The sequence below is a fragment of the Odontomachus brunneus genome, unplaced genomic scaffold (assembly GCF_010583005.1).
Source record: "Odontomachus brunneus isolate Ranch 3 - 2012 unplaced genomic scaffold, Obru_v1 Obru_scaffold_059, whole genome shotgun sequence".
NCBI classification, from domain to species: Eukaryota; Metazoa; Arthropoda; class Insecta; order Hymenoptera; family Formicidae; genus Odontomachus; species Odontomachus brunneus.
This window is the reverse complement of record NW_022639509.1, coordinates 1,538,654-1,561,187: the sequence shown is the minus strand read 5'-3', so window position 1 is coordinate 1,561,187 and position 22,534 is coordinate 1,538,654. Positions and strand designations below refer to the sequence as shown.

General features: G+C 31.5%; 5 protein-coding genes across 11 annotated transcripts; all 5 read right to left on the bottom strand.

Moving 5' to 3' along the window:
* Positions 1–232: 232 nt before the first annotated feature.
* On the bottom strand, positions 233–3,795 carry LOC116845901 (E3 ubiquitin-protein ligase PPP1R11-like). 2 transcript variants are annotated; one of them, XR_004378361.1, is made up of 5 exons: positions 3,431–3,795; positions 1,082–1,190; positions 830–985; positions 628–755; positions 233–544 (listed from the first exon to the last, which is right to left on the bottom strand). XR_004378361.1 is itself a non-coding variant. In XM_032819135.1 (4 exons), exons 1-4 carry the CDS (start codon positions 3,509–3,511, stop codon positions 730–732), a joined length of 372 nt encoding a protein of 123 aa, XP_032675026.1. In that variant the 5' UTR covers positions 3,512–3,795; the 3' UTR covers positions 233–729. The 2 variants fall into 2 exon arrangements, 1 of the variants encoding a protein (XP_032675026.1); XM_032819135.1 differs by having other exon boundaries at positions 233–755.
* Positions 1,204–3,424, bottom strand: LOC116845897 (succinate--hydroxymethylglutarate CoA-transferase). Its single transcript, XM_032819122.1, has 2 exons — positions 1,946–3,424; positions 1,204–1,859 (listed from the first exon to the last, which is right to left on the bottom strand). Exons 1-2 carry the CDS (start codon positions 3,020–3,022, stop codon positions 1,623–1,625), a joined length of 1,314 nt encoding a protein of 437 aa, XP_032675013.1. The 5' UTR covers positions 3,023–3,424; the 3' UTR covers positions 1,204–1,622.
* Positions 3,796–4,057: 262 nt separating the features above from the next.
* Positions 4,058–7,803, bottom strand: LOC116845895 (male-specific lethal 3 homolog). 5 transcript variants are annotated; one of them, XM_032819112.1, is made up of 11 exons: positions 7,551–7,803; positions 7,361–7,474; positions 7,014–7,082; positions 6,553–6,662; positions 6,277–6,460; positions 5,844–6,026; positions 5,287–5,600; positions 4,974–5,186; positions 4,586–4,782; positions 4,413–4,497; positions 4,058–4,342 (listed from the first exon to the last, which is right to left on the bottom strand). In XM_032819112.1, exons 2-11 carry the CDS (start codon positions 7,460–7,462, stop codon positions 4,234–4,236), a joined length of 1,566 nt encoding a protein of 521 aa, XP_032675003.1. In that variant the 5' UTR covers positions 7,463–7,474; positions 7,551–7,803; the 3' UTR covers positions 4,058–4,233. The 5 variants fall into 5 exon arrangements, with proteins under 5 accessions (XP_032675003.1, XP_032675006.1, XP_032675005.1 ...); XM_032819115.1 differs by having other exon boundaries at positions 4,586–4,749; XM_032819114.1 differs by having other exon boundaries at positions 4,586–4,779; positions 7,551–7,801.
* Positions 7,804–9,899: 2,096 nt separating this feature from the next.
* On the bottom strand, positions 9,900–12,420 carry LOC116845975. Its single transcript, XM_032819256.1, has 5 exons — positions 12,252–12,420; positions 11,970–12,172; positions 11,568–11,898; positions 10,859–11,419; positions 9,900–10,768 (listed from the first exon to the last, which is right to left on the bottom strand). Exons 2-5 carry the CDS (start codon positions 12,108–12,110, stop codon positions 10,068–10,070), a joined length of 1,734 nt encoding a protein of 577 aa, XP_032675147.1. The 5' UTR covers positions 12,111–12,172; positions 12,252–12,420; the 3' UTR covers positions 9,900–10,067.
* A 1,745-nt stretch (positions 12,421–14,165) lies between these two features.
* On the bottom strand, positions 14,166–20,752 carry LOC116845974 (phosphatidate cytidylyltransferase, photoreceptor-specific). 2 transcript variants are annotated; one of them, XM_032819255.1, is made up of 11 exons: positions 20,420–20,752; positions 19,171–19,295; positions 18,989–19,085; positions 18,709–18,885; positions 18,150–18,352; positions 17,913–18,069; positions 17,682–17,834; positions 17,478–17,609; positions 17,269–17,403; positions 16,559–16,628; positions 14,166–16,117 (listed from the first exon to the last, which is right to left on the bottom strand). In XM_032819255.1, the coding sequence occupies exons 1-11, from the start codon at positions 20,486–20,488 to the stop codon at positions 16,110–16,112; spliced, it is 1,326 nt and encodes a 441-aa protein (XP_032675146.1). In that variant the 5' UTR covers positions 20,489–20,752; the 3' UTR covers positions 14,166–16,109. The 2 variants fall into 2 exon arrangements, with proteins under 2 accessions (XP_032675146.1, XP_032675145.1); XM_032819254.1 differs by having other exon boundaries at positions 14,166–16,628; positions 20,420–20,750.
* Between the last annotated feature and the right edge of the window lie 1,782 nt (positions 20,753–22,534).

Here is a 22,534-nt window from a genome sequence, read left to right as displayed (position 1 = left end):
TTTCTAACTTTTTTTCATCATGCTAGCGATACTACATTTCATTTTTCTGAGACCATAATACAATTGCATGATAAGATGATACAATATAAAAAATTCATAAAATAAAAATAACATTTTGATATATTTCTAATTTTCTTTTGAGATGAAAAGTAATTTAAAGTTTAGTTCGCGCGCGCAGAGATCATGGAAAATGTATGAATATTATAATTAAAATTAATGTTAATAAAAATCATAAGTTAACATATAATATATATTTACTTATAGCACATTATATATCAATTAATTAACAAATAGTACATGCGAGAAAAATAACATCGATTTAGATATAAATTAAGGAATGTAGCGATTGTTACTTCTCAGAGAATTTGATAATGATATTAATTACATTATTTTAACTATATTTATATTCAATTATTTACTATACTCATGATCTATATAATTAACAGACTGGATATTTTGTAATGTTCCGTGCGACATCGCTGAAGCATTGTAATACAAACGCTGTATGTACTAGTGCAGAATCATACTTAAAGAGTTTGCATATCTAAAAAGATATATGCAACACTTCAATTGATATCGTACATTTCAATTTTTTTTAAATTATATTGTGTGTTTATAATTACCTACCTACAATTCACCATATCTCTTTTGCATGACACTGAGATGCAAGAAATAGCATAAAGAGATTTATTTCTCATTTAGGACGAAAAATTGTCAATAAGCATATATTTATGTTGAACCTGTTGCAATCGGTTCTGTAAAAAGAAATCATAATGTAGGACTAAAAGCGTGTTAATAATAACGTTCTTAATTACTATAAAAATCTTACCAGGATGTGACGGCATTCCTGTTTGATTATTATCTGCAGCTTTGGGTAAGACTTTCTTGTGAGCATCTTTATGTCCATGACAATGTTCACATTCATCATCACTATCCTCAGAACTACTTTCACCAAAAGTTTTTGTTTTTTCATAAATACAACAACCTGTATAAATGATAATACATTACGTGCAAATTTAATTTTATATTAAATTAATCCAATAATTATAAACAGATTATACACACATACATAAAAACTCACATTTTGATTTCTTCTTATTCAAATGTTCATTGTCAACAGTTCCCTGAGTCCATTGAACCTTCTTATTTGATTTCGGCTTTCGTAGACGTAATCGTACAGTAGGTACATCCTGTGAAAGATAAAATTATAGAAATCTTAATGACACAATGAAATTAAATCAAATTTTAAACTATGAGTGTAAAGGGTGTTATTGAAAGGTAGTTAAAGATGGTTATTTTATATATTTATATACTTTATTTGCTTATTTAATTATAAATTAACATATTTTATATCTTCAAATATATATATGACATTTAAGGTAAAAAATATATAATATAAATCGTGCAATCGTGCGTAATATTAATCATGTGTTGTGTATTTTCTCTGCCATCTGATTATTTGATCTGTAAAATCTCTGCAATTATATATTTCAGAATCATCAAAGATAATAATCATCAAATGTAACAATACTTACAAAGTTTCTAAAAATGTTGTTCTTTTGTAAAATAGAGATTTTTTACTATATACGCTTATAAGAACATACAAAAATACATAATACTTATCAATTATCTTGTACAATTTTCTGTGCTATTAAATTTTCTATTTTATCATTAGAATATTGCAATAGGTTTCTTAAAACTTCTGCTGTATGCTGTCCCAACATGGGTGGTGGTGATCTCACTATATTGACAGCATAGCTGTATGTAACAGGTGGTCCAACAAGCTTCATTTTGCCTGTAGTTGGATGATCTACCTCTTGAACTAAATTTGTATATCTCACATGGGGATCATCAAATACCTGAAAATTAAACGTCAAATTGAAAACAATGGAAATTTTTGTGTCCTAAATAATGTATTAAAATTAATTAAAGTGGGTTAACTCACTTCTCTTATAGTATTTACTGCTCCGTAAGGAAAAGAAACACCTTCAAATATCACATACCATTCCTGATTTGTTTTCTTCTTAAATATATCTCTAAGAATTTGAAGCAATTCTATTCTGTGTTTAACTCTAGCTGTGTTATCCTTAAATCTGTCATCATCAGCTAATTTTGATAATTTTAATCTTTTAACCAATTCTATAAAATGTGAATTACTTCCCGCTCCTACTGTCATATACCCATCTCTTGTCAAAAAAGCTTCATAGGGAACTATGCTTTCATGTTCAGATCCTAATCTTGCCGCATCCTTGCCTCCATTTAAGTAATTTGACGCAATATTTATCAAGCTTGCAATCTGAGTTGATAGAAGATTGCACTGTATCCATTGGCCCTTATTGGTCCTTGATCTTTGCAATAAAGCTGCCATAATTGCTCCATGAGCATACAGCCCTGTTGCTAAATCTGTCATTGCTACACCAACCTTACATGGTGGTCCATCTTTGGGTCCAGTAATGTGCAAAAGACCTCCCAATGAAGCAGCTATTACATCGTAACCAGCTCTGTTTGCGTATGGCCCTTGAGATCCATAGCCAGTTAATGAACAATATATAAGATGTGGTGCCACTTTCGCTACATCATCATATCCTAAACCCATGCTATTCAATTTGCCTGGTACATAATTCTCCACCAAAACGTCGCATTGTCGCGCTAATTCATAGATGATATCTTTACCCCTCTTCAAGTCGATGCAAACACTCTTTTTATTTCTGTTAACACTCGCGAAGTAAGTGGATTCCCGCGTACCTTCGAAGAACGGCGGACCCCATTTGCGGGCCTCGTCTCCGCTGCCAGGTCGTTCGATTTTCAGGATTTCTGCACCAAGATCTCCCAGGATCATTGTACAGTAGGGTCCAGCTACAATTCGCGTCAGATCTAAAACTCGTATCCCACTCAACGGCGAACGATCCTGTTCAGTGATCGTGCAGAGCGACCGTCTGTGTTTCCCCAGGTCGTGCTCGCGTATTAGGAGCCTCTTGTTTATCATACATCCTCGCGAGAAAATTCTAAGTACGTTTCGCATCGTCGAGAATATCTAAATACGACTTTAGAAATAACGATAACAATCTTGTCAGTGCAAGTAACAAATACGGTGTTTTAACAGTTTTTGAAGATATTTGAATGCAGCTGAGTTGTGCGTGTTGGAGATACTGAATTGCAAAAAACCATAAAGACGTAATTACACTCACACTCAGTCTGCTTATAAATCATCACTGATACCAATGATATCGTGATGATGACTATGTTGATGACACAATATTTAAACGCAAGCTATGATATTCATACGGGTGTCATCAAATTGTTTTTAGGCTACTGTCTATATGTGTATGTATGTATGTGTAAATGTCAATAATGCGGAATTTTTTTCCACTGCGTGAACATTAATCGTGACGTACACTCGAGATAAAGAGGATAAGACGGACATACACACCTGCGACCCGGAATCAGCGACGTCCGCTTCGGAGACAGTTTCCGTTTGCGAAGCCGCCTGGTCCGACATTGTTCTCTCCATGTGTCACAATTAACACGCGATATTTCTGAGCGCGAATGACACGCACGATATTATCGCATTAAACGTAACGACTAACCCCGTTGTGTTGTTTCGCGCAAAGCAATAATAAGGAAGACGCCATCTTAAAAATTTTAATGCCAGTCCGTGTATTGCATGTGCAATCTCGTGTGAAATACCCGATACAAAAATCCGGAGCAATAAAATAGCTCGAGCCTGAACTTTTTCAAGCAATTAGTGCATAATGACGTTTGAAGTTGTATGTCCGATTATTGATCACGAAAATGTCGTTATGGTCGTTCACTACTTTATATGATGGAGATAATTCAGATTCTATATTATCGACATCAAATACGTAATCTGATCTACAAATACATGAGAGATGCAATATAATACTAAAAATACAAAGAAAATAATTTACATAGCGCTTCGTGGCTTCAAAAGGGAACTAATGTCTATCAAAAAAATGAAAATTACGTTTAATCTCGGAGAATTTTTGAATTATAAGATATTTCTTATAAGATGAGGGTATAAAGATACACAAGGATATAAATGTATAAAAATTAGTAAAAAAAGAAGTCAATTTTTTTTATATTGATTTTAAATTCACATATTTCTCCTACATCACCAAAAATATATATTAAATTGTTTATCATTTTGCTTTTGGAAAATCATAATCATTTATATAATCACATTTATATAATCACATAAATATTGTTGTCTTGTTAATTATTCATTTGCGTTGTGCTATTTATTTGCATTGATGTCAAATTACGATCTTCTACCTGCATGTAGAATTGTTCCCCAAACCATTCTCTGTGCATCTCTAAATAGCTGTAAACATACAAATTAATAATATTCTGTTATGCAAGATTTAATGATTTTACTACAATTTACTACATACCTCAGAAACATATCCAAGTATTTCAAAAGTACTTTTAATTTCTTGCTCGTTACATCCGTGGATTGTAACAGCTCAGGTAACTTTACTGAAATTAAAAAAAATATGCGAATGCTTTATCATTCAGGATTTATAATTTTGTATATACATATATCAAAGTGAGAAGTATAACTTACCGAATAATCTAGTTAAATGTACAGCACCATAGTAAGTAGATGAACTTGATATACTCCCACTATTTGAATTTTCAGGCATTAGTCGCCATTTATTTGATTGCTGAAGTAAAGCATTCACTTGACCAGATGTAACAGGCGGCATTCTTAATGTTACACCTCGTGGGCTAGAACAACGGGAACTTGTACTTGCTATGCTACTAAAACAAAACAATCATAAATTATATCTAGTTTTAAACGTAAAAAAGTTGAGAAAACAAAGATTGACTTATTTAACACTTTTGATATAGAAATTACTATACAAAAATCTCCCAAAAAAATATATTAAAAATAAATTTAATATATAAAATTTCTAATAGAATAAATATTTTAAAAATAATTTATATATTACCTCGATAAATTACCACCGTCTTGTTTCCCTTCATCATAAGATCTTAATTGCCGGCTTTCATCGACTGAACTTACTCTACACGATCGTAATTTTCGCTTAGAATTGTTCAATAATTTCACTGTATTATCCATTTCTGTATCATGTTCTTGAAACGGCGGTAGATGAGCATATTCTGTATCTTCAAATTCTTCTTTTCCAAGTATTTCAGAATTTCTTAAAGCAGAAACATTTTCTCATTAATTCAAAAAAATGTATCCTATTAACAAAATTTTAATCGAAAATTTTTATATCTGATACAAAAAATTATATTTACTCAGGTGATTCGTCTTTTACAACAATTGCTGGTGCCGATACGTTATTGCATAACAAAGAAGCTTTTAGAGAACCATACTGCTCTCTTTCTTGCCTATATAGAAGGAGATGAGGTAACGTAAAATCAAAATATATACGTAAGCCGTCCGCAGTTTCCCTGCATATATTTACATCGTTCACTGCCTTTTCTATTGTATTATATGCTTTATTTCGTTGAGGTTTTTCTGGGATATTCGTTAATTGTGTTGTAGTAAAATGTTGTACCCAAGATTCCAAAATATTTACTACAGTAGGTTGTGCAGGAAGAACAACAAGCTGAAATGCATGTTATATTTGCGTTTAGAATTTTTTAGGAAAATATTTTAATTATCTGTCACTTAAAATTCTATTAGTAGATATATGTTATTTTTTTTTATTTTGGTAAAATACAGACATTAGAGATAAGATTCAGTAGTTATGATAAAATTTTTTTTTTGCAATTTTTCTTTATAATTATATTTTAATATAATACATTAGTCTGTTCTTAAGGTTAAAAACAATGTAATAAATAAAAGTTACTTTGTTCTTGTTGACTATTAGGTCATGATCCTGCTCTAAAAGTCGTTTTAATGTAGGACCTATATCAAGATCCACTGACTTCATACTGGCTCCAGATTGACTACCTCCACCACTGTCTTCGTCATCACTAGTTTCACCCATATAATCAGAACTACTCTCAGTATCTTCTTCTGTATTTACTTCCTGTGTTAGTGTTAAGTGTATATTTTTTGTTATAAGTTGTTATGTAAATATTATCATGTAAATATTATCATGAAATGAACTTTAGAATATATCTTGCCTATATAATGCCATCGCAGTTTTAATTGTTTCTGAGTTTTAATTATCCACTCATTACTAGATATTCTATTGTAAATATTAATAAATATTGATTATTAGATATTATATTGTAGAGTATTCTAATTTTATATATATTATAAGAAATGAAATTTACCTCTGTATCATAATCAGCATGTTGTCCTGAACTGCCATCTTCTGAAGATCCAGTGGTAGCCGACGTAGCTCGGCTGCCGCCACTTCTTGCCCTACGGCGTGGCTCCTGATGTTCAGCTTCAATTAAACGTTCTGACATTTTGTGACTTCGCTTTTTACGTTCACGGCGGTACAGGTATGCACCCCTATTATGTTCAAATATAAATAGTATGACAATTTATAACTGATTAATTATACAAGCTCCATATAACATTGCACCGATTTTAAGAATACATACAGTTGTAGTTGCGCTTTTTGTGCTAAATCTCGTTGAAGTTGGCGATTTTCTTCTGTGTCTTTAAGCACATATTCTTCTGTCACACAGCGATCCCAAGATGAATTCCAACCCTTATATGATAATATGATAAAATATTTATATCTTCTTCGACATATACTGCACTTACCAATTTTAACATGATTTACATAAGATATTCAATGAATCTTAATACAATTTACGAGGAGGTGATTCCTTATAAAACAAAAAAGAAAAAACAGACTGACCTTTTAATTCATTGGTCAAACAGATGTGTATGCTACTTTGGTATTCAAAATTATTTTCCTCAAAAATTATGCAACCAATTAAAAAATTTATATTTCTTACTTGTTCTTTCATGAGAAATCACCTTCTCGTCAGTTGTAGTATGATTAACTGGACTCCCTGTATAGCTAAGTGGCTTCGATTAAATTCTTGCAACTCACTTGAAAATGTATGAGATATTCCACAGCTTTTCTACCTCTTTGATCTTTATTTACAATAACATCAAGTACCTAAAAATAATTTTATAATTATCTATTTCAAAGATATAAACTTCTCCAATTTTAGATTTATTTATATAAATTCATAGACATATAATGTAAGCTTGTTCTTTAATTTCAGAAACCTTCTTAGAATTTCTTAACTATAAATTATATTGTTCTCTTTCTCTATTTTTTCACTATATATATTTTTATAAAAGAAATTATATGTTTTTACTAGAACTTATAAAATCCAATAATATTTTATAAACAATATTGTTAGAAACTTATATTTAAGATGTATAAGTTACCTTAGAGTCGTACAAAACTTTTGCCTTTGTAGGATCTGGCTCATAGCACAATACTTTTTCTCCATCGCAAAACTTGAATTTCGGACCTCGCGTTGACACCATTTTAAATACTTACTGGAATATAAAACATAAATATTTATCTATCAATTACCATTATAAGCAGATGATTTTAAATATATAAAGAACTAACATGGCCGCTGATCAGTCAAGTCAAAAATAAGCGACATGAATATTTAGCGCACATTTAGTACATGTACAGAGTCTATATTGATTCGTAATCACTATATTTCTTATTCTTACAAAATATTCTGCAATAAATCAATGTTTTAAGTATTATTTAAATTTTTTAATGATTTCTCCTGTAAATGACCACTTCACAACCCGGTACGAAAAGCAAAGAACGGTTGTATGTAAACTAACTTAACCTAATCTTATTCCCAAACCATAAACTAAAAAATCATAGAGATTGAAAGAAACTTGAGAGTAGCCATGACCGCGATTTACTTTTGTTGAAGCGCCTCTATATCCATATAACGGGGATATAAACTACGTAGTCAAATCCATGATTCTTCAGTTGGTAACCGATAATGTCCAGCGATTTTGTGGTCCTGCTCCAGATCTATTTTCGAATCTTCTCACACATTTACATTGGAACTCACATGATTAGCTATCCGATTTCGATAAAATTGGTTTTTATGTTTCGCCAACCCTCATGCAAAATGATATAATGATTATCCAGATCGTAAGATAGACCGAAGCTTTATCGGGAGAATAGTTCTACTACATATGCAACTTTTACACGTAACCCATTGTATGAATATACATAGATGTATGACCACAAATATTCTCGGGGAAGGTAAAAAGCACAGTACTTAGGTTGCATTCCAAAACGTTCTTTTTAAGGAAAATTTTACTCAATACCTATAGTTCACGTCACATATACTATAGAATATAGAGTAAAATTTCCTCAAAAAAGACGTTTTGAAACGCAATCCTAGGTTGCATTCCAAGACGTTTTTGAGGAAAATTTTACTCAATACCTACAGTTCATGTTACATAAACTAGTCTCGAGTAAAATTTCCTTAATAAGGATGTTTTGGAACGCAACCTTAAGCATCATTTTTGAAAAAATATATATATATAGATGTAATAAAGGTAAATTTATATTCACTCATTATTTCAAATTAAACTTTTTTTATTTCGTACAAGATAAAGTCGAGATTAATTTTACATTACTTCTTACAATTCTTTTTACTATTGCACACTCTACTGTCACAAATTACTCACTATAATAAATTTGTATCTGTAACACACAAATGCGTTTCGACGTTTCCTATGAAGCTCGACTTTATCAGTACACGCTGCTTCCAAGTGAGAAGTCTAAGCACTTTGCAAAGTCAACACAGCTATAACTATTTTTAACATTTAAACATATAGTCATTAAATTTGCTTCTCTGTATTGTTGGACCTTTGTTAAATGTTCGTTCAAATCCGAAACTACATAAAATATTGATACTTCCAATTTACTAGTATAATGTATTTGATATACCAACTAAAATAATTGTGTGTATATATAATCATTTTATAAATAATTATTTTCGAATCGCAATAGCTTTCTTACAAAATCAACCAATCGCTTTTCGACAATTTATCAAATAATCGGTCAATAACTTAATTGATAAAGCCTAATTCAAAGCTTCAATATTTAGTTAATATTTGTACGAATTCTAAGATAATACTTGTACATGACTAGAATGAGATTTTCATTAACTAATTAACTCATAATACTGCGGTATTGCATATGTGTAGAAAATACACATATTTAAGTAATATCTTCACTTATTGTGTAGAGAATTTAAACTTCTCAAAAAATTTGTAGGCATTGCAAGAAAAGCTTCAGAAATTTAGGCAAAAATGCAAATCTTTTCACACAACGTTTTTAAACTTACGAAAAACATATGTGTTTATAAACAAGCATGTTCTGAACATGTCACTATACTTGTTTATAGATAAATATATTCTAAACAAACTCAAGCCTTTCTTGCACTCTATATGGATGATATAATATGCACGATAAGTATATACAACTTGATTCAAGGCACCATTTAGAGTATAACCAGAAAACATACAATTTTTACGATTAATATTAAGTAGCTCGCTGATGTGAATTTTTTGCGTGTGTGATACAATCTTCGTTATCGAATAGATCACATATTTTATGCAATTTTAGGTATCACTGGTTTCTTCAGAAGACTTGTAACAACGGTTGAGAGACTAGCTTTTAAAAAACTGATCAGATTGGGAAATTTAAAAGTATGTTTTAATCACAGACAAATATCATTTAACGACTCTAAGGCCGGTATTCATAATCCGATATTATATTTAAGATCATCTTAAGTATTGTCTTAAGATGTCATGAACCAATCACAGAGTTATATTTGTATCTTAAGACATTACTTAAGACGGTCTTGAAATAAGATTCGACTATGAATACCGGCCTATAACCGTTTTTCTGCACACAGCTGTTGATAATATGTAATAAAAAAAAATAAGTAAAAATAAAATCGGAAGAAATTTGAATAATTCTATTCAAATATGTAGAATAAATTTGATCTTAATGTGAAGCAATGTTATATTAAATGATTTAGCGAAATGCAAGCGCAATCGTGTCATTTAACACGAGATGAACGAAAATTGTTTAACAAAACTAAACGTTTCCGTATAATAAATTAGACATCACGGAATCCATCTTGATAACTTGTACTTTCGATGTCAAGACTTTCGTTGAGTCTATATCATACGAGGACCAGTAACTTATTAGTTCAGGAAATTCATCGTTGTTGATATACTTGACGGCGATGGAACTGAACTGCTCCCGCGAATTTAAATCGGGTTGGCAGTTAAGACCATGGCACAATTGCGTTAAGTCACTTTGACTAGCGTTAATAGCTTGTACATCTGTATAGTTCACGAAAACTATTAAAACCCTTTCTACGAACCTCTGCTCCGTAACGGACGTTTTTTCTACATGATCGGATGGCGAGTCCATCCACTGCCAAAATTTAATGGCAAACCCACAAGTGTAAGGTTTATCCGAAGTTATCAGGAATGCCGGCTTCGATGCGAACGTATTCGAGCTCACGTAATCCCAAATAGTTATCTGTTCGTTCGTCAATTTTTGCAAAGTTAGATTCACATTAGTTCGACAGAGTTGCCCCGGACATACCCCTTCATTTTCTATAGTCAAGTGATGATAAAGCGTAGGCTTCCAGATGTATTCTTCGTCCGACACTTTAGCTATTTCGAAAAGTCGTGGCAATGCCGTTAATTTAGCTGCGAGTTTTGTATACGCCTGTGATATTTTTACACTATGGAGTAAACCTTTCAGAGACATGAATTTCGTCGAATCTGCAATAAATAAATGCCTATTAATAATCGCGATAAATAGACAAAAATCATGAACAGAAGCTAGAATACAAAAGTGTCTGCAATACGTACGTTTTGCTTTATCATCGTAACAGCTATAAGATATGCTGCTATTGGAAACAAGATTATATATATCAATAGAAGTGCAGTTATTAACTAAATAATGTCCCAGTAACTGGCCAGTCTTTCCTGATAGCAGAATAAAAGATGACACATTAGCATTGTCTACTGATATACTCAATAAGTCTTCGATATCGTCCGCATCGATATCCGGTAGGATGACTGGTAATTTGGGAAACGTATGAATGGTTGAAGTCCAATGAATTGTTCCAGCAATTGGTTCTATGCTAACAAGTAGGCCTTGTTCACCAGCAACAATGCAGTCAGGCTTTCCAGACCGATCTATGTCAATACTAGTACAATCTATGATAGTAGGCAATCTTTTTAGTGGAACCAGCCATAGCGGCAAGCCACTACTCCCTTGCATTGACATGACTCCTCCTCCTTCTGGTGGTATCTGTCTTTGATGTAATATTCCATTCTTTGTATCATTATTCTTATACCATTCACCGTGAAGAAGAAATATTAAATTGTATGGGAATCCAGGTACTATAGTAATAGGCCCTTGTATCTCTGCCAACATTTAAAATAATAAAATAATTATTAGCAAACATCATAATATAAATGGTGTTCCTTATTATTTACTTATCTATTTTTTACATTTACTTGTTCTGCTAAAAAGATATTATGTATAATATATGCTTTATAGTGATGGACTCACCTACACCTTGCAATGTTTTATCCCATGATATTGATGATTGTGGCTCAATAACTGGTGGACAGACCATTGAACTGTCACAAGGTAATACATATAAAAAGATAACTATTGTAACAATGCACAATAGTATTGATACAAACAAGCAAAAGCGTCTAATTGGTGACATATTCTTCCTTTTCCAAAAATCATTTTGCTCGTTTCCTTCAACCACCATTATCGGTATATCATCTCTATAGTATTTAATTGTGCTTTGTCTATTTCTCGTGTTATTCCCCAGATTTTTTGTCTCATCCAATGGATAAAACACACCATTTTCATGATTTGAATGCAATTCCTAAATGAAGATATTGAAGTAGATAATCATGATACGCGCATTTTTGTAATAATTATTCATTAGTGTCTCACCGCTATTGTTGTACTATTATCGACTTTGTAGGTAATATCATTAGGTTGAGTTAAACGTTCCTCCTCATCCTCGGTGTCGGTATTACTTATACTTTGTGGTAGAGGCGTGTAACCTTTGCCGCTGTGATGTTCGACAGACATTATTCAAACGTGGCATCGAACGATTATCCAACGTTTTTACCACTGCTTCTTTCTCAGTATAACTATGTCATAATTATCGTTACGATAACGCCATGCTCAAACGCAAACGCGACCAAGAACATGAGCTGCGACACTACTCACAGAATGCGGAAATGCTTGTCACACGCCAAGAAGCGACGCAGTAGCCAATCAATGTGCTGTTTTTCCATAAGAACTAGAAATTTATCGCATCGCTTCCTATCATGTTTCCACGTTCTATGCGTGCAGCAGCCATTTAAGCCTGATCTACAATGTGTTCTTTGCTTCCTGTTTCTTGTTTTCTGTCTTTTTTTAGTTTAAGGTTTAAGGCTTGAATCAGAAAGAGATTAAGGTATTTATCTCTTTCTGATTAAGTTAAAGTAACAGGAAGCAAATAACACATTATAGATCAAGCTTTAAAGACTATTCATTTGCGAAAAACCTGAATAAGTGTATATTAGTAGAATAAGTTAGAATAAAACAAATATATTTTGTTTAAAGTTAATTGAAAAAAAAAACAGACCTATAAGTTGTTAAATTCTGCTCTCTGATTCTGCCTATATTTCAATGGCTGCGTTCTAATATTTACTGTCAGTACTGAAAATCTATACGTGAATAGAGAATTGAATTCTCTATTAGAAAGTTCTCCTATTAGATATCTGGGCCTCTATTCTTGAAATTTTTGCGTATACGTAATTTTCATTGCGCAGCTATTTACATTGGACGCGGTGTGAATCCTCCATAATGGTCCTGGCATTCTATGCGGACATCTAACGCAGTGTGAATCCTCCATTATATTTAAGCTCTTAAATTCATTTTCAGATAATGTACAAATTATTTCATTGGCTACGGAGTATCTGAAGGAGAACTTAAGATTAAATATAAAACTTAGGCCTATTCTTTTTCGCTGCACTACTGACTGCAATAAGTTAAAGCGAGACACATATGTTTTCTCATTTTACCTTATTGCACTAGTGCAATAGTGCAGCGAAAAAGAGTAGGCTTATTGACTATGAATGCCGGCTTATTACTATTACTACCTTTATTGTTTTATCACTTCAATTGGTTGATGTTCTTCTAGTCAGAAATAAATAACCTCTAGTACAGAGAATCGCCAACTTGATCACGTGACCAGCTGATTGGCTGGCATAAATATATACGGATTTAGACATTGCGACGCCAATGCTTATATATATATGGTTTTGCATCGGTATCACAATGTCCAAATTCGTACATGTTTATGCCAGCCAATCGCAAAGTAGCTGAGTAGCTGGTCACATGACCAAGTTGGCGATTCTCTGTACTAGAGGTTCTCTAGTCAGAAGTAGATATCGTCCGCCGTTTATAAGAAGTAGAATCTGTTTAATACTGCAAACGCTTTGGAGCGTATAAAGAAAGATTGTAGTTGGTCTATACAGCGCTTCGAAGTGTTTAAAGTGTTAAATTAATCTTGTCCTGAGTGAGTGAGAGAAGTTGCAGAAATGCATCTTATTTTAATTTTTACAGCTTCTCTCACTTCTATTAGGGGTGTGTTCCACTTAACGCTCGCAACGACGCGAGTGTCATTCTATCTTTGTTTAACATCAAATGAGTAACAAAGATAGAATGATGCTGTGTCGTTGCGAGCGTTAAGTGGAACGCATCCTAGGTAATCTTTAAAAATGGCGGACAAAATGGGGACCAATCCGGAATTATACGAAACTTGTATATGTACTGAAGATTATTTAAATTTTAATAAATATATGAATATAAAGATAAAATATAACACGACACTGTTTGGCAGTAGAATAAGAAAATAACAAAAATTAATATAAAACATTCACGCGAGTATTAATTTTTCAAGAATTTATTTATATATATATAGCTACATAAATATATATCATATATTAAAACTTAAGTCACTTTGAGTCCAAAATTTTATGCATTTTGTAACACATTTCTCCACATAACTTCCATCTATACATGTAATATATATTTTTTCTTTATATTTTCTATTTTAAACAAATATATATGTATATACTTTATCCATTCATCTTGAATATTATTTCTCTGATTATCTAATAACCATTAAATTTTTACTATAGAGACGTCGTAAGCATTTTAAGACAAGAGGGATCTATAAACTCATTTTTTTTTTTTTATAATTAGGTACAATATATCCTTTCCACATATGACCATGGAAAGGTACCGTGCACGTACATACATACACTAGGATCTCAATATAACATATCACAAATTAGAAAGCAGAGAGATAAGCCTATGTTGACATGTTATAATTTAAAAAAAATTAGGTTTAAAGATTGAAATAATAAGAAAAATAAATGATAAGATGAAAGCAGATTGTTGCAAATTTATTTTATCAAGATGACAAGTTATATCCCAAAGTCAGTATTCCCAATTCAAGAATTATATTAAGATCCGAGTGTACTTCAGCAGTTTACAAAACGTACTTATATAATTTGTATTAATCTAATCACAGAAAATTACGTTTATAATTGTGCCATATATCAATTCAGTATATATGAGGTGATTTATGAAATAGAATAGTTTTTTAAAAGCACAATTGGCACAATTATAGATAATATATATCGTAACCGATTTGGAGCACAATAAAATAATATGAACTAAGACTTGTCAAAGAAGATTAATCCTTAGAATCATTTCTTTAGCTAACATCCATTTGGTTGTCCTTATTTACTGTATGACATGGCAAAATAGATGATCATCTGTGGTAACTTGATCGTATTTTTATAAATTATATGATATAGCTGCAGAATATCATTAGCTACGCTAATACAAACACTTCCATTTATTAACTTCGTCATTTTATCTGTCAACTGCAAATGGCGATTAATAAACGGAAATTTATTCTGTCTAAATAATCAGTTCTACTGGTTCTTTCTCGCTATTATAATGCATAATAAAAGGTTGCGATAATACAAGTTCAAGAAGTTTAGCATTATGTAAATAATAATATGACATAAGTACACAGACGAGATGTTTTTAAATGGGATCAACAGGACTTCATATGCATATATTCCAAGATTTTCATGTAAATGTATTAAAAATACCTAATCTTGTCTTATCCAAATATTTTAAGTACATGCATATCGCTAATATTCACGATGATAATAAAAACGATGATATTTACGCGAGATAACCACAAATAATTTTATTCAATCATAATTTAAATGAGCTTACCAGCTTATCTTTCTTTCGCTCTATTTGAGAAACAAATGCGAATTCGATATCCCATGCAAGAGGAAACAGAAAGCATAATGCTAAACTCCTAAGTAGAACCGTTTTCCCACAACACTAACAATAATACTTATATATAGCATATAAATCAGGTTATTGGGACATTTTTCCCTTATACGTATTAACGTAATAAACATTCTAATTTTAATAAAAAGAACGTATTTAGCAAAAGATTAAATCAGACTCATACATGACAGACTCAGAATTGTCAATGTTTTTATGTGTTCTAAAATTAATTTTAAAATTAATCCTAAATAAAAAAACATAATGTTTATATACAAGTGAGATTCGTTTTTATCGAATTTTAAATGCACAATTACAAATAAAAATTGTATTGAGATCTACATATTTTAAGTGAAAATACCTTCTTGAATAGAATCTTTTAACACCTAATTGTATTTAATATCTAGTCGAAAATTATAAGTCGATATTTTAGAAGCTGAAGATTTTTTGTAAACGCTGCTATATATAACATAAGACTTTTATAATGCATGGTTCTTTGGCTTAGAGGTTTTAGACAAAAATATTGTGTTTACAATACTGTAGTTTAATATAAACTACCACCATAAATTTGACAAAAATTTGACTATCTAATTGGAATGCAGAAAAAATAGTTAATGCTATATGATAGATCTATCCAACTGACTGCTCCTAGGCCAGAGTTGATCACAGAAGTAGTACATGTTACAATTTTAATTCATTCCATTATATGTAATTCGTGCATCATAGTTCTGTCAATGCATAAACAAACAAATTCTTAATATAGATATGAATTTCATAAAGAACAGGGTATAATAGAAAAAGTTTTATTTTTGATATTAAAATCTTCATTTTTAATAATAAAAAAGAAGAAAACAATTGAGGGAAATATATATATATATATATATATATATTTGAATCTCTGGCCATATTGATCTCAATTAGACAGGCCTATCACATTATATGATATGACCTTTCCTTATCTAATTAAAAAATAAATGTCATTGTCATAGTTTAACAAAATATAATTATTTGATACTGATTGCACTGCTATCTGCATGTAACGTCTTCTCAAATATTAAAAAAGATCATTATCTTTTCTAATATTTTCCAACAGATAAAAATAATCCCTGCAGGAGAGTTCGCCACTCTAAATATATTTAACTTAGAATATTAATAAGCATTTAGCATACCCCTATTCTGCAATGAATCTCTTAATGATAGGAAAAGTTGCATCTGTTGTTCCGGCTTCAAACTGTAAACCTAAATTAGAAAACATACATATGTTTTAAAATAGTACTAAAAATTAGTTACACATTTCGGGCATATTTTTGAGATGACGTTTATTATTTCCTAATTACCGCTCCAAGCTCGACAGTCGAATTGTCGATCGTACGTGAGATACTCTGCCTCAGGCATCCTCATATAAAAAATATGCTGGAATCGTATCTTTTGTCAAATCGTCATTAAAACACAATTTCTTTGCTCAATAAAAAAAAAATTTTTATTTTTATAAATAAAATTGAATACTTCATTTTCTATTTGTAATATACTCTGTGTGTATTCTATAATAATAATATATTAAAAATAGAAAATGTAATATTTAATTATTTATGAAAATAAGAATTACTGAGCAAGGAAAATATTTTAATGACAGTTTGATGAAAGATCCCAGCTTATTTCATATGTAAAGATGTTTCTAAGGCAGATTGTCTCACGCGCAATCGGCGGTTAGTCTCACGCGTAGTCGTCGAGCTTGGAAGTACTGAATGCAGTACTGAGGGGACAGTAGGCATTGCCTCCCCGAAATATGCCTGAAATGTGCAACTAATTCCCTATTAATATTGGAGAGAATTGTACTACAAATTAAACGATTCTTCCTCCTACTTGAATACTATTTTACCTGCTGTAATAGTTTCTGAGGTGTTGGTGTATGAATGAATGAGCTAATATAGACATTCACAAATGTTGCCATCAGATACTGACAATCAAATCTATCCATAATTCCGCCGTGACCGGGAATTACATCGCCAAAGTCCTGCAAAATCATAAAGTCAGTATTGTTTTTAGATTTTAGATAACTAGAGTTATATATATATATATATATATTACTTTGATCTTGAACGCTCGCTTAAATCCACTAGCAAAGAATCCTCCAAATGGTCCGATTACAGAACTGAATAGCGACAAAGACAACGAATGCAGAACAAACGGGTACAACGTTAAAGTAGATTTCCCATTGAACTGCGTAAAAAAATATAATTTTATTCTTATATACTATACAGTTTAAATACTTTATATGCAAGATAAGATTACCATCTTTGATACCACTTGAAAACTCTTTGGTAATGTATACTCTTGTGGTTGAAACAAACTGGATGGTTCACAATCCATAGTCATTCTTCCTAAAACTTCGCTATACTCAATAGGACAGACGAAGTAGCGGTATTGACACATGACATATGATATCTAAAAGACAATATTACACATGACAATCTTGCTTTTATTCTCTACTCAAGAAAGGATATCGTACGAAAACATTATTACTAATAATCCAATTATGACGGTCGAAATACCACCGCCGATAAAACCTTCCCAAGTTTTCTTTGGAGATAATTTTATTAAAGGTGTTCGTCCAAAGAAAAAGCCAAACATATATGCCATCACATCATTGATCACAATCATACTAACAGGTACAATAAACCTGGAAATAATTAATATAATTATTAAAACAAATATGTTTGCATATATATATATATATATATATAAATATGATATACATACCATATTAATCCTTCGAATATATTTTTAATAATGAGATAACTCTGTGTCACAACAATAAGTAATGCAACATGTGTCCAAGCAAATAGAGAGAATTGCTTCATATAGTATTTTTTTACAAGCGAAAGTACAAACCATACAAAACCAACAATGTAAAGGCAGAATGAAATAAATCGATGGTATGTTACAAGTATACGCAGGTATCCCTAAAAACAATAAAAATTATAATTTTTATTTATATTTTCTTATTACAAGAAAATTATATATAATATAAATCTTATATTATTTTGCCCTTTATTCTTGTGTTAAAAAACTTTTATAAGGAAGCCTTACATAAAATGATGAAGCCATAATAAGAGTACTGAGATAAAGCTTTTCAAGGCTTTGCTATCGACTTACGTTAACATTTATGACATATATTTGTAAAATATATGTCAAAATATTCTACAAAATATTCTACAAATGAATTCTTTTCAAATATTACAGATGTATAACAAAAAGCTATATATGTTGTAAATCATATGATATAGCATAGAATTTAAGTTTAAAAAGTATTACTTACTGTTTGATTAATCACCACAGCAAAATAGTCCATTAGGTTTTCTCCATAAAAAAAGTAATTAGAGGTTATTAAAAAATACCATGATAATGACCTGAACCATGGTAAACCATGGATTCTGTACACAGCATATCCAATATTAATGATTTCTTCAAAACATTTCACTTGCACTACCAATGTCTACAGAAATAAAAATATAAATATATTTTTAATAGAAAGGATATATATTTTAAAGAAACATTGTATTACTTAATAGTATATAAGTATTTAAAAGAAAGCCTACCGTGACCATCAATGCTAGCGGACCTCCATAAATGATGAGACAAAATCCAGCTAACATAAACCATGTGAAAATAGTTCTAATTATCCAATTCCTCCAACTATAAAATTCAGCTGTTAGATATCCATTTGCATTGAATTAAAATAGTTGTTTACCTAAGAAAAAATAATATATATGTATTTTACCGATCCGGAAGACCAGAGAGAGCAGAACTTAAAATATGCGGGGTATGATCAGTCCCTTGAGGTAGAGTTTTGGTCAATTCTTCTACTTCCAATTTTGCATCGTCTTCAGATTCCACATCTTCTTTCTAAGAAAAAAAAAAACTCCAAGGATGTTACAAGTAATATCACTTTATGAAAAACTATTAATATGAATATATAAATATATATATATATATATATATATATATATATATATATATATATATATATATATATATATATATATATATATATATATATATATATATATATATATATATATATATATATATATATATATATATATATATATATATATATATATATATATATATATATATATATATATATATATATATATATATATATATATATATATATATATATATATATATATATATATATATATATATATATATATATATATATATATATATATATATATATATATATATATATATATATATATATATATATATATATATATATATATATATATATATATATATATATATATATATATATATATATATATATATATATATATATATATATATATATATATATATATATATATATATATATATATATATATATATATATATATATATATATATATATATATTTATATCTTATATTTATATTTTAGATATTCGTTTATTGAGAAAAATAAGAATAATACAATAGAAAATGTAATTCAAATTACATTATAGTAAAATTATATATTTTTTATAGCAACTCATTAAATCACAATTCAATATTATATATTGTACAAAACTACAGATGGCAAATAAACTACTACTATAACGGTAATTAAATCGGATAAACGGCGAAAGATACTCATTAATATTCTCTAATTAAAAAAACGTCAAGTAATCCAATTTCACCAGACAAGAATGACGTAGATACGCGTGCGACGGAACTTTAATCCAAGTGCGCTTTGTTGTGTGCACGTGTGTGTGACATTCATAGTATATATTTGCATATATATAACACACTACAAAGCCGTCGCAAAAATAGCATAGGCATATGCTTTAATGTACTAGCTGTCAAAATACATATCAACAAATAATCATTTATCACGCCAACAGCGCAGATCGATAGCCGCGCGGTCGAAATCACGAAATTTTACCGAAATTTTACCAGAAATCGTTCATCGACAAAACAGAGAATATGCGTAAGGATATTGCGCGTAAAACATGTAAATGCATAGGGCAAATTATTTACTCACCTGATCATCGCTAACGTCTCGGGATGCTGCCGATGTATCACCGCCCGTCCGTTTGCGTATTTCTGACATCACTTTTTACGTTGTAATAATTATCTGTTCGTACTATTCACCACGACGGATAAATTCGAGTGAAAGGTTAGTGACGCGTTCAACGCCGGTTTACAAGATCCAATCCTTGTGTTCACATATTTAAGAAATTCGAGGAATATGAGAGCGAACGTGACATACACATACCGTACAAAACGGATGATAGGCAGTTCAGGCAGGTTAAACAGCGATAAGTGGTTGCTCGTTGACAATCGGTTGCGCTCGGTACACTTCGGTTAATCAATGATGATAGCGCAGTTCTTAAATCGACCGCCGCTGATGCGCGTCTTCACTGGTGAAGAATGAACATCGAATTATGGTTCCTGCACACAGGACGCGGTAATGCTTGCCGTGCGGCAAAAGTCCGCTCGACAGCCAATCAATATGTTGTTTTTCCGTAAGAGCTAGAAGGTTATTACGGAAAGCAGCATATTGATTGGCTGTCGCGCGAACTTCCGCCGCGCGGCAAGTATTACCGCGTCCTGTGTGCAGGAACCATTAGGGTGCTATTTCACGTGTTGTACGACACGTATTATCGGACGTGCCGATTGGCTAATGGCTCCTGCACACAGGACGCGGGAATGCTTGTCGCGCGGCAGAAGTTTGCGCGACAGCCAAATAATATGCTGCTTTCCGTAATAACCTTCTAGCTTATACGGAAAAATAACATATTGATTGGTTGTCGCGCGGATTTCAGCCGCGCAGCAAGCATTACCGCGTCCTGTGTGTAGGAGCCATTAGAGTAGGGTTAAGTTAAATTTTCAGCAGAGTGAGAGCGAAGCTATTCTGCGCAAAAATGTACTATTTAATTTTGTTTATTACAAAACTAGAATTATTTTTAGAAAGACGCAAAACTAGAATATTTTTAAATATACTTAAATATATTTCAAATTTCGTGCATTTTTAAATCACTACGCATGCTTATTTGGGCTGCATTCGGAAACGCTCATGGCTCCTGCACACAGGACGCGGCAATGCTTGCCGCACGGCGGAAGCCGCGTCCTGTGTGCAGAAGCCATCAGGCTACGTTCCGAAATTCACTGCCAGTGTTGAAATTCTATAGTATACGTGACATAAACTATAGATTTTCAGTACTAGCAGTGAATTTCGGAACGCAGCTTTAAGTGTATCCGTTGCGTTGGAGTGAACGAAATACAATAGTGAGATAAAAAGAGAAGGAGAGAGCTCGAATGACATTTCCGAACGCAGCGCCAGTTCAGCAATATAAAATAAACCCACATGCTAGTGCACATAGTAGGTTTGTTCTTTCGACCTGAACTGGCTGCACTAGTTCACGAAGTTTGCACTAATGCGTTCTTTCGATCAGAACAGTGCAGGCTGAACTAGTGCAGCGAGTTCAGTGAACTGACTGCCCTAGGTCTGGAGGTAGAGCAAGCAGTGCAGGGCAGCTAACCGAAAAAATTTAAATTTGTATCTATAACCTGTAAAATCGGTATACCTAGTTGACATTACGTAGAAGAAATAATCCGACGACGGAATCTATAAACAGTAAGTAAATACTTAAATATATAATAAATATATAATGTAGATAAATATATAATAAATATATAATGTAGAATGACATAAAAGAAGTATTTAGAATGTTATCCAAACAGCACAAAATATCCGAAAGACATCCTGGGAAGGCTCTTGGACGTTTTTTCGGAGGGATTTGTTGTATGGGTATCCAACACAAAACAGTTTTTAAAAGAAATAGGAATGTTCAACAAAACATAAAATGCTATAAGTGCGAAAACATGACCATAAATTGATCTATGTTATTTAATCCAGCCATGTTGTCCGCCATCTTACACTGCTTTAACTTGTTCTTAGGGCTATCGCACACAAATTGACATAACTGCATATGCATAGCATAAGACCGTATGTACCAATGAGCATCGAGAATTAAGTCGCCATATTGATGTTCGATGCTTAATATTCGATGCTCATTGGTCCATATGATCTTATGCTATGCATATGCAGTTATGTCAATTTGTGTGCGATAGCCCTTACCCGTTCTTTTCAGAC

Coding starts and splice junctions, on each gene's coding strand:
- LOC116845897 (XM_032819122.1), bottom strand. CDS start 3,022: ATGCGAAACGTACTTAGAATTTTCTCGCGAGGATGTATGATAAACAAG. Junction 1,860..1,945: donor CAGTAAATACTATAAGAGAA/GTGAGTTAACCC, acceptor TTTAATTTTCAG/GTATTTGATGATCCCCATGT.
- LOC116845901 (XM_032819135.1), bottom strand. CDS start 3,511: ATGGAGAGAACAATGTCGGACCAGGCGGCTTCGCAAACGGAAACTGTC. Junction 1,191..3,430: donor TCGCTGATTCCGGGTCGCAG/GTGTGTATGTCC, acceptor TATCTTTCACAG/GATGTACCTACTGTACGATT. Junction 986..1,081: donor GAATAAGAAGAAATCAAAAT/GTGAGTTTTTAT, acceptor TCATTTATACAG/GTTGTTGTATTTATGAAAAA.
- LOC116845895 (XM_032819112.1), bottom strand. CDS start 7,462: ATGGTGTCAACGCGAGGTCCGAAATTCAAGTTTTGCGATGGAGAAAAA. Junction 7,083..7,360: donor AAGTTTTGTACGACTCTAAG/GTAACTTATACA, acceptor AATTATTTTTAG/GTACTTGATGTTATTGTAAA. Junction 5,601..5,843: donor TAATAGTCAACAAGAACAAA/GTAACTTTTATT, acceptor CATGCATTTCAG/CTTGTTGTTCTTCCTGCACA.
- LOC116845975 (XM_032819256.1), bottom strand. CDS start 12,110: ATGTCTGTCGAACATCACAGCGGCAAAGGTTACACGCCTCTACCACAA. Junction 11,420..11,567: donor TAAAACATTGCAAGGTGTAG/GTGAGTCCATCA, acceptor AAATGTTGGCAG/AGATACAAGGGCCTATTACT. Junction 10,769..10,858: donor TTACGATGATAAAGCAAAAC/GTACGTATTGCA, acceptor TATTTATTGCAG/ATTCGACGAAATTCATGTCT.
- LOC116845974 (XM_032819254.1), bottom strand. CDS start 20,488: ATGTCAGAAATACGCAAACGGACGGGCGGTGATACATCGGCAGCATCC. Junction 18,353..18,708: donor CTGTGGTGATTAATCAAACA/GTAAGTAATACT, acceptor TATTGTTTTTAG/GGATACCTGCGTATACTTGT. Junction 17,835..17,912: donor CCGTCATAATTGGATTATTA/GTAATAATGTTT, acceptor ATTGTCTTTTAG/ATATCATATGTCATGTGTCA.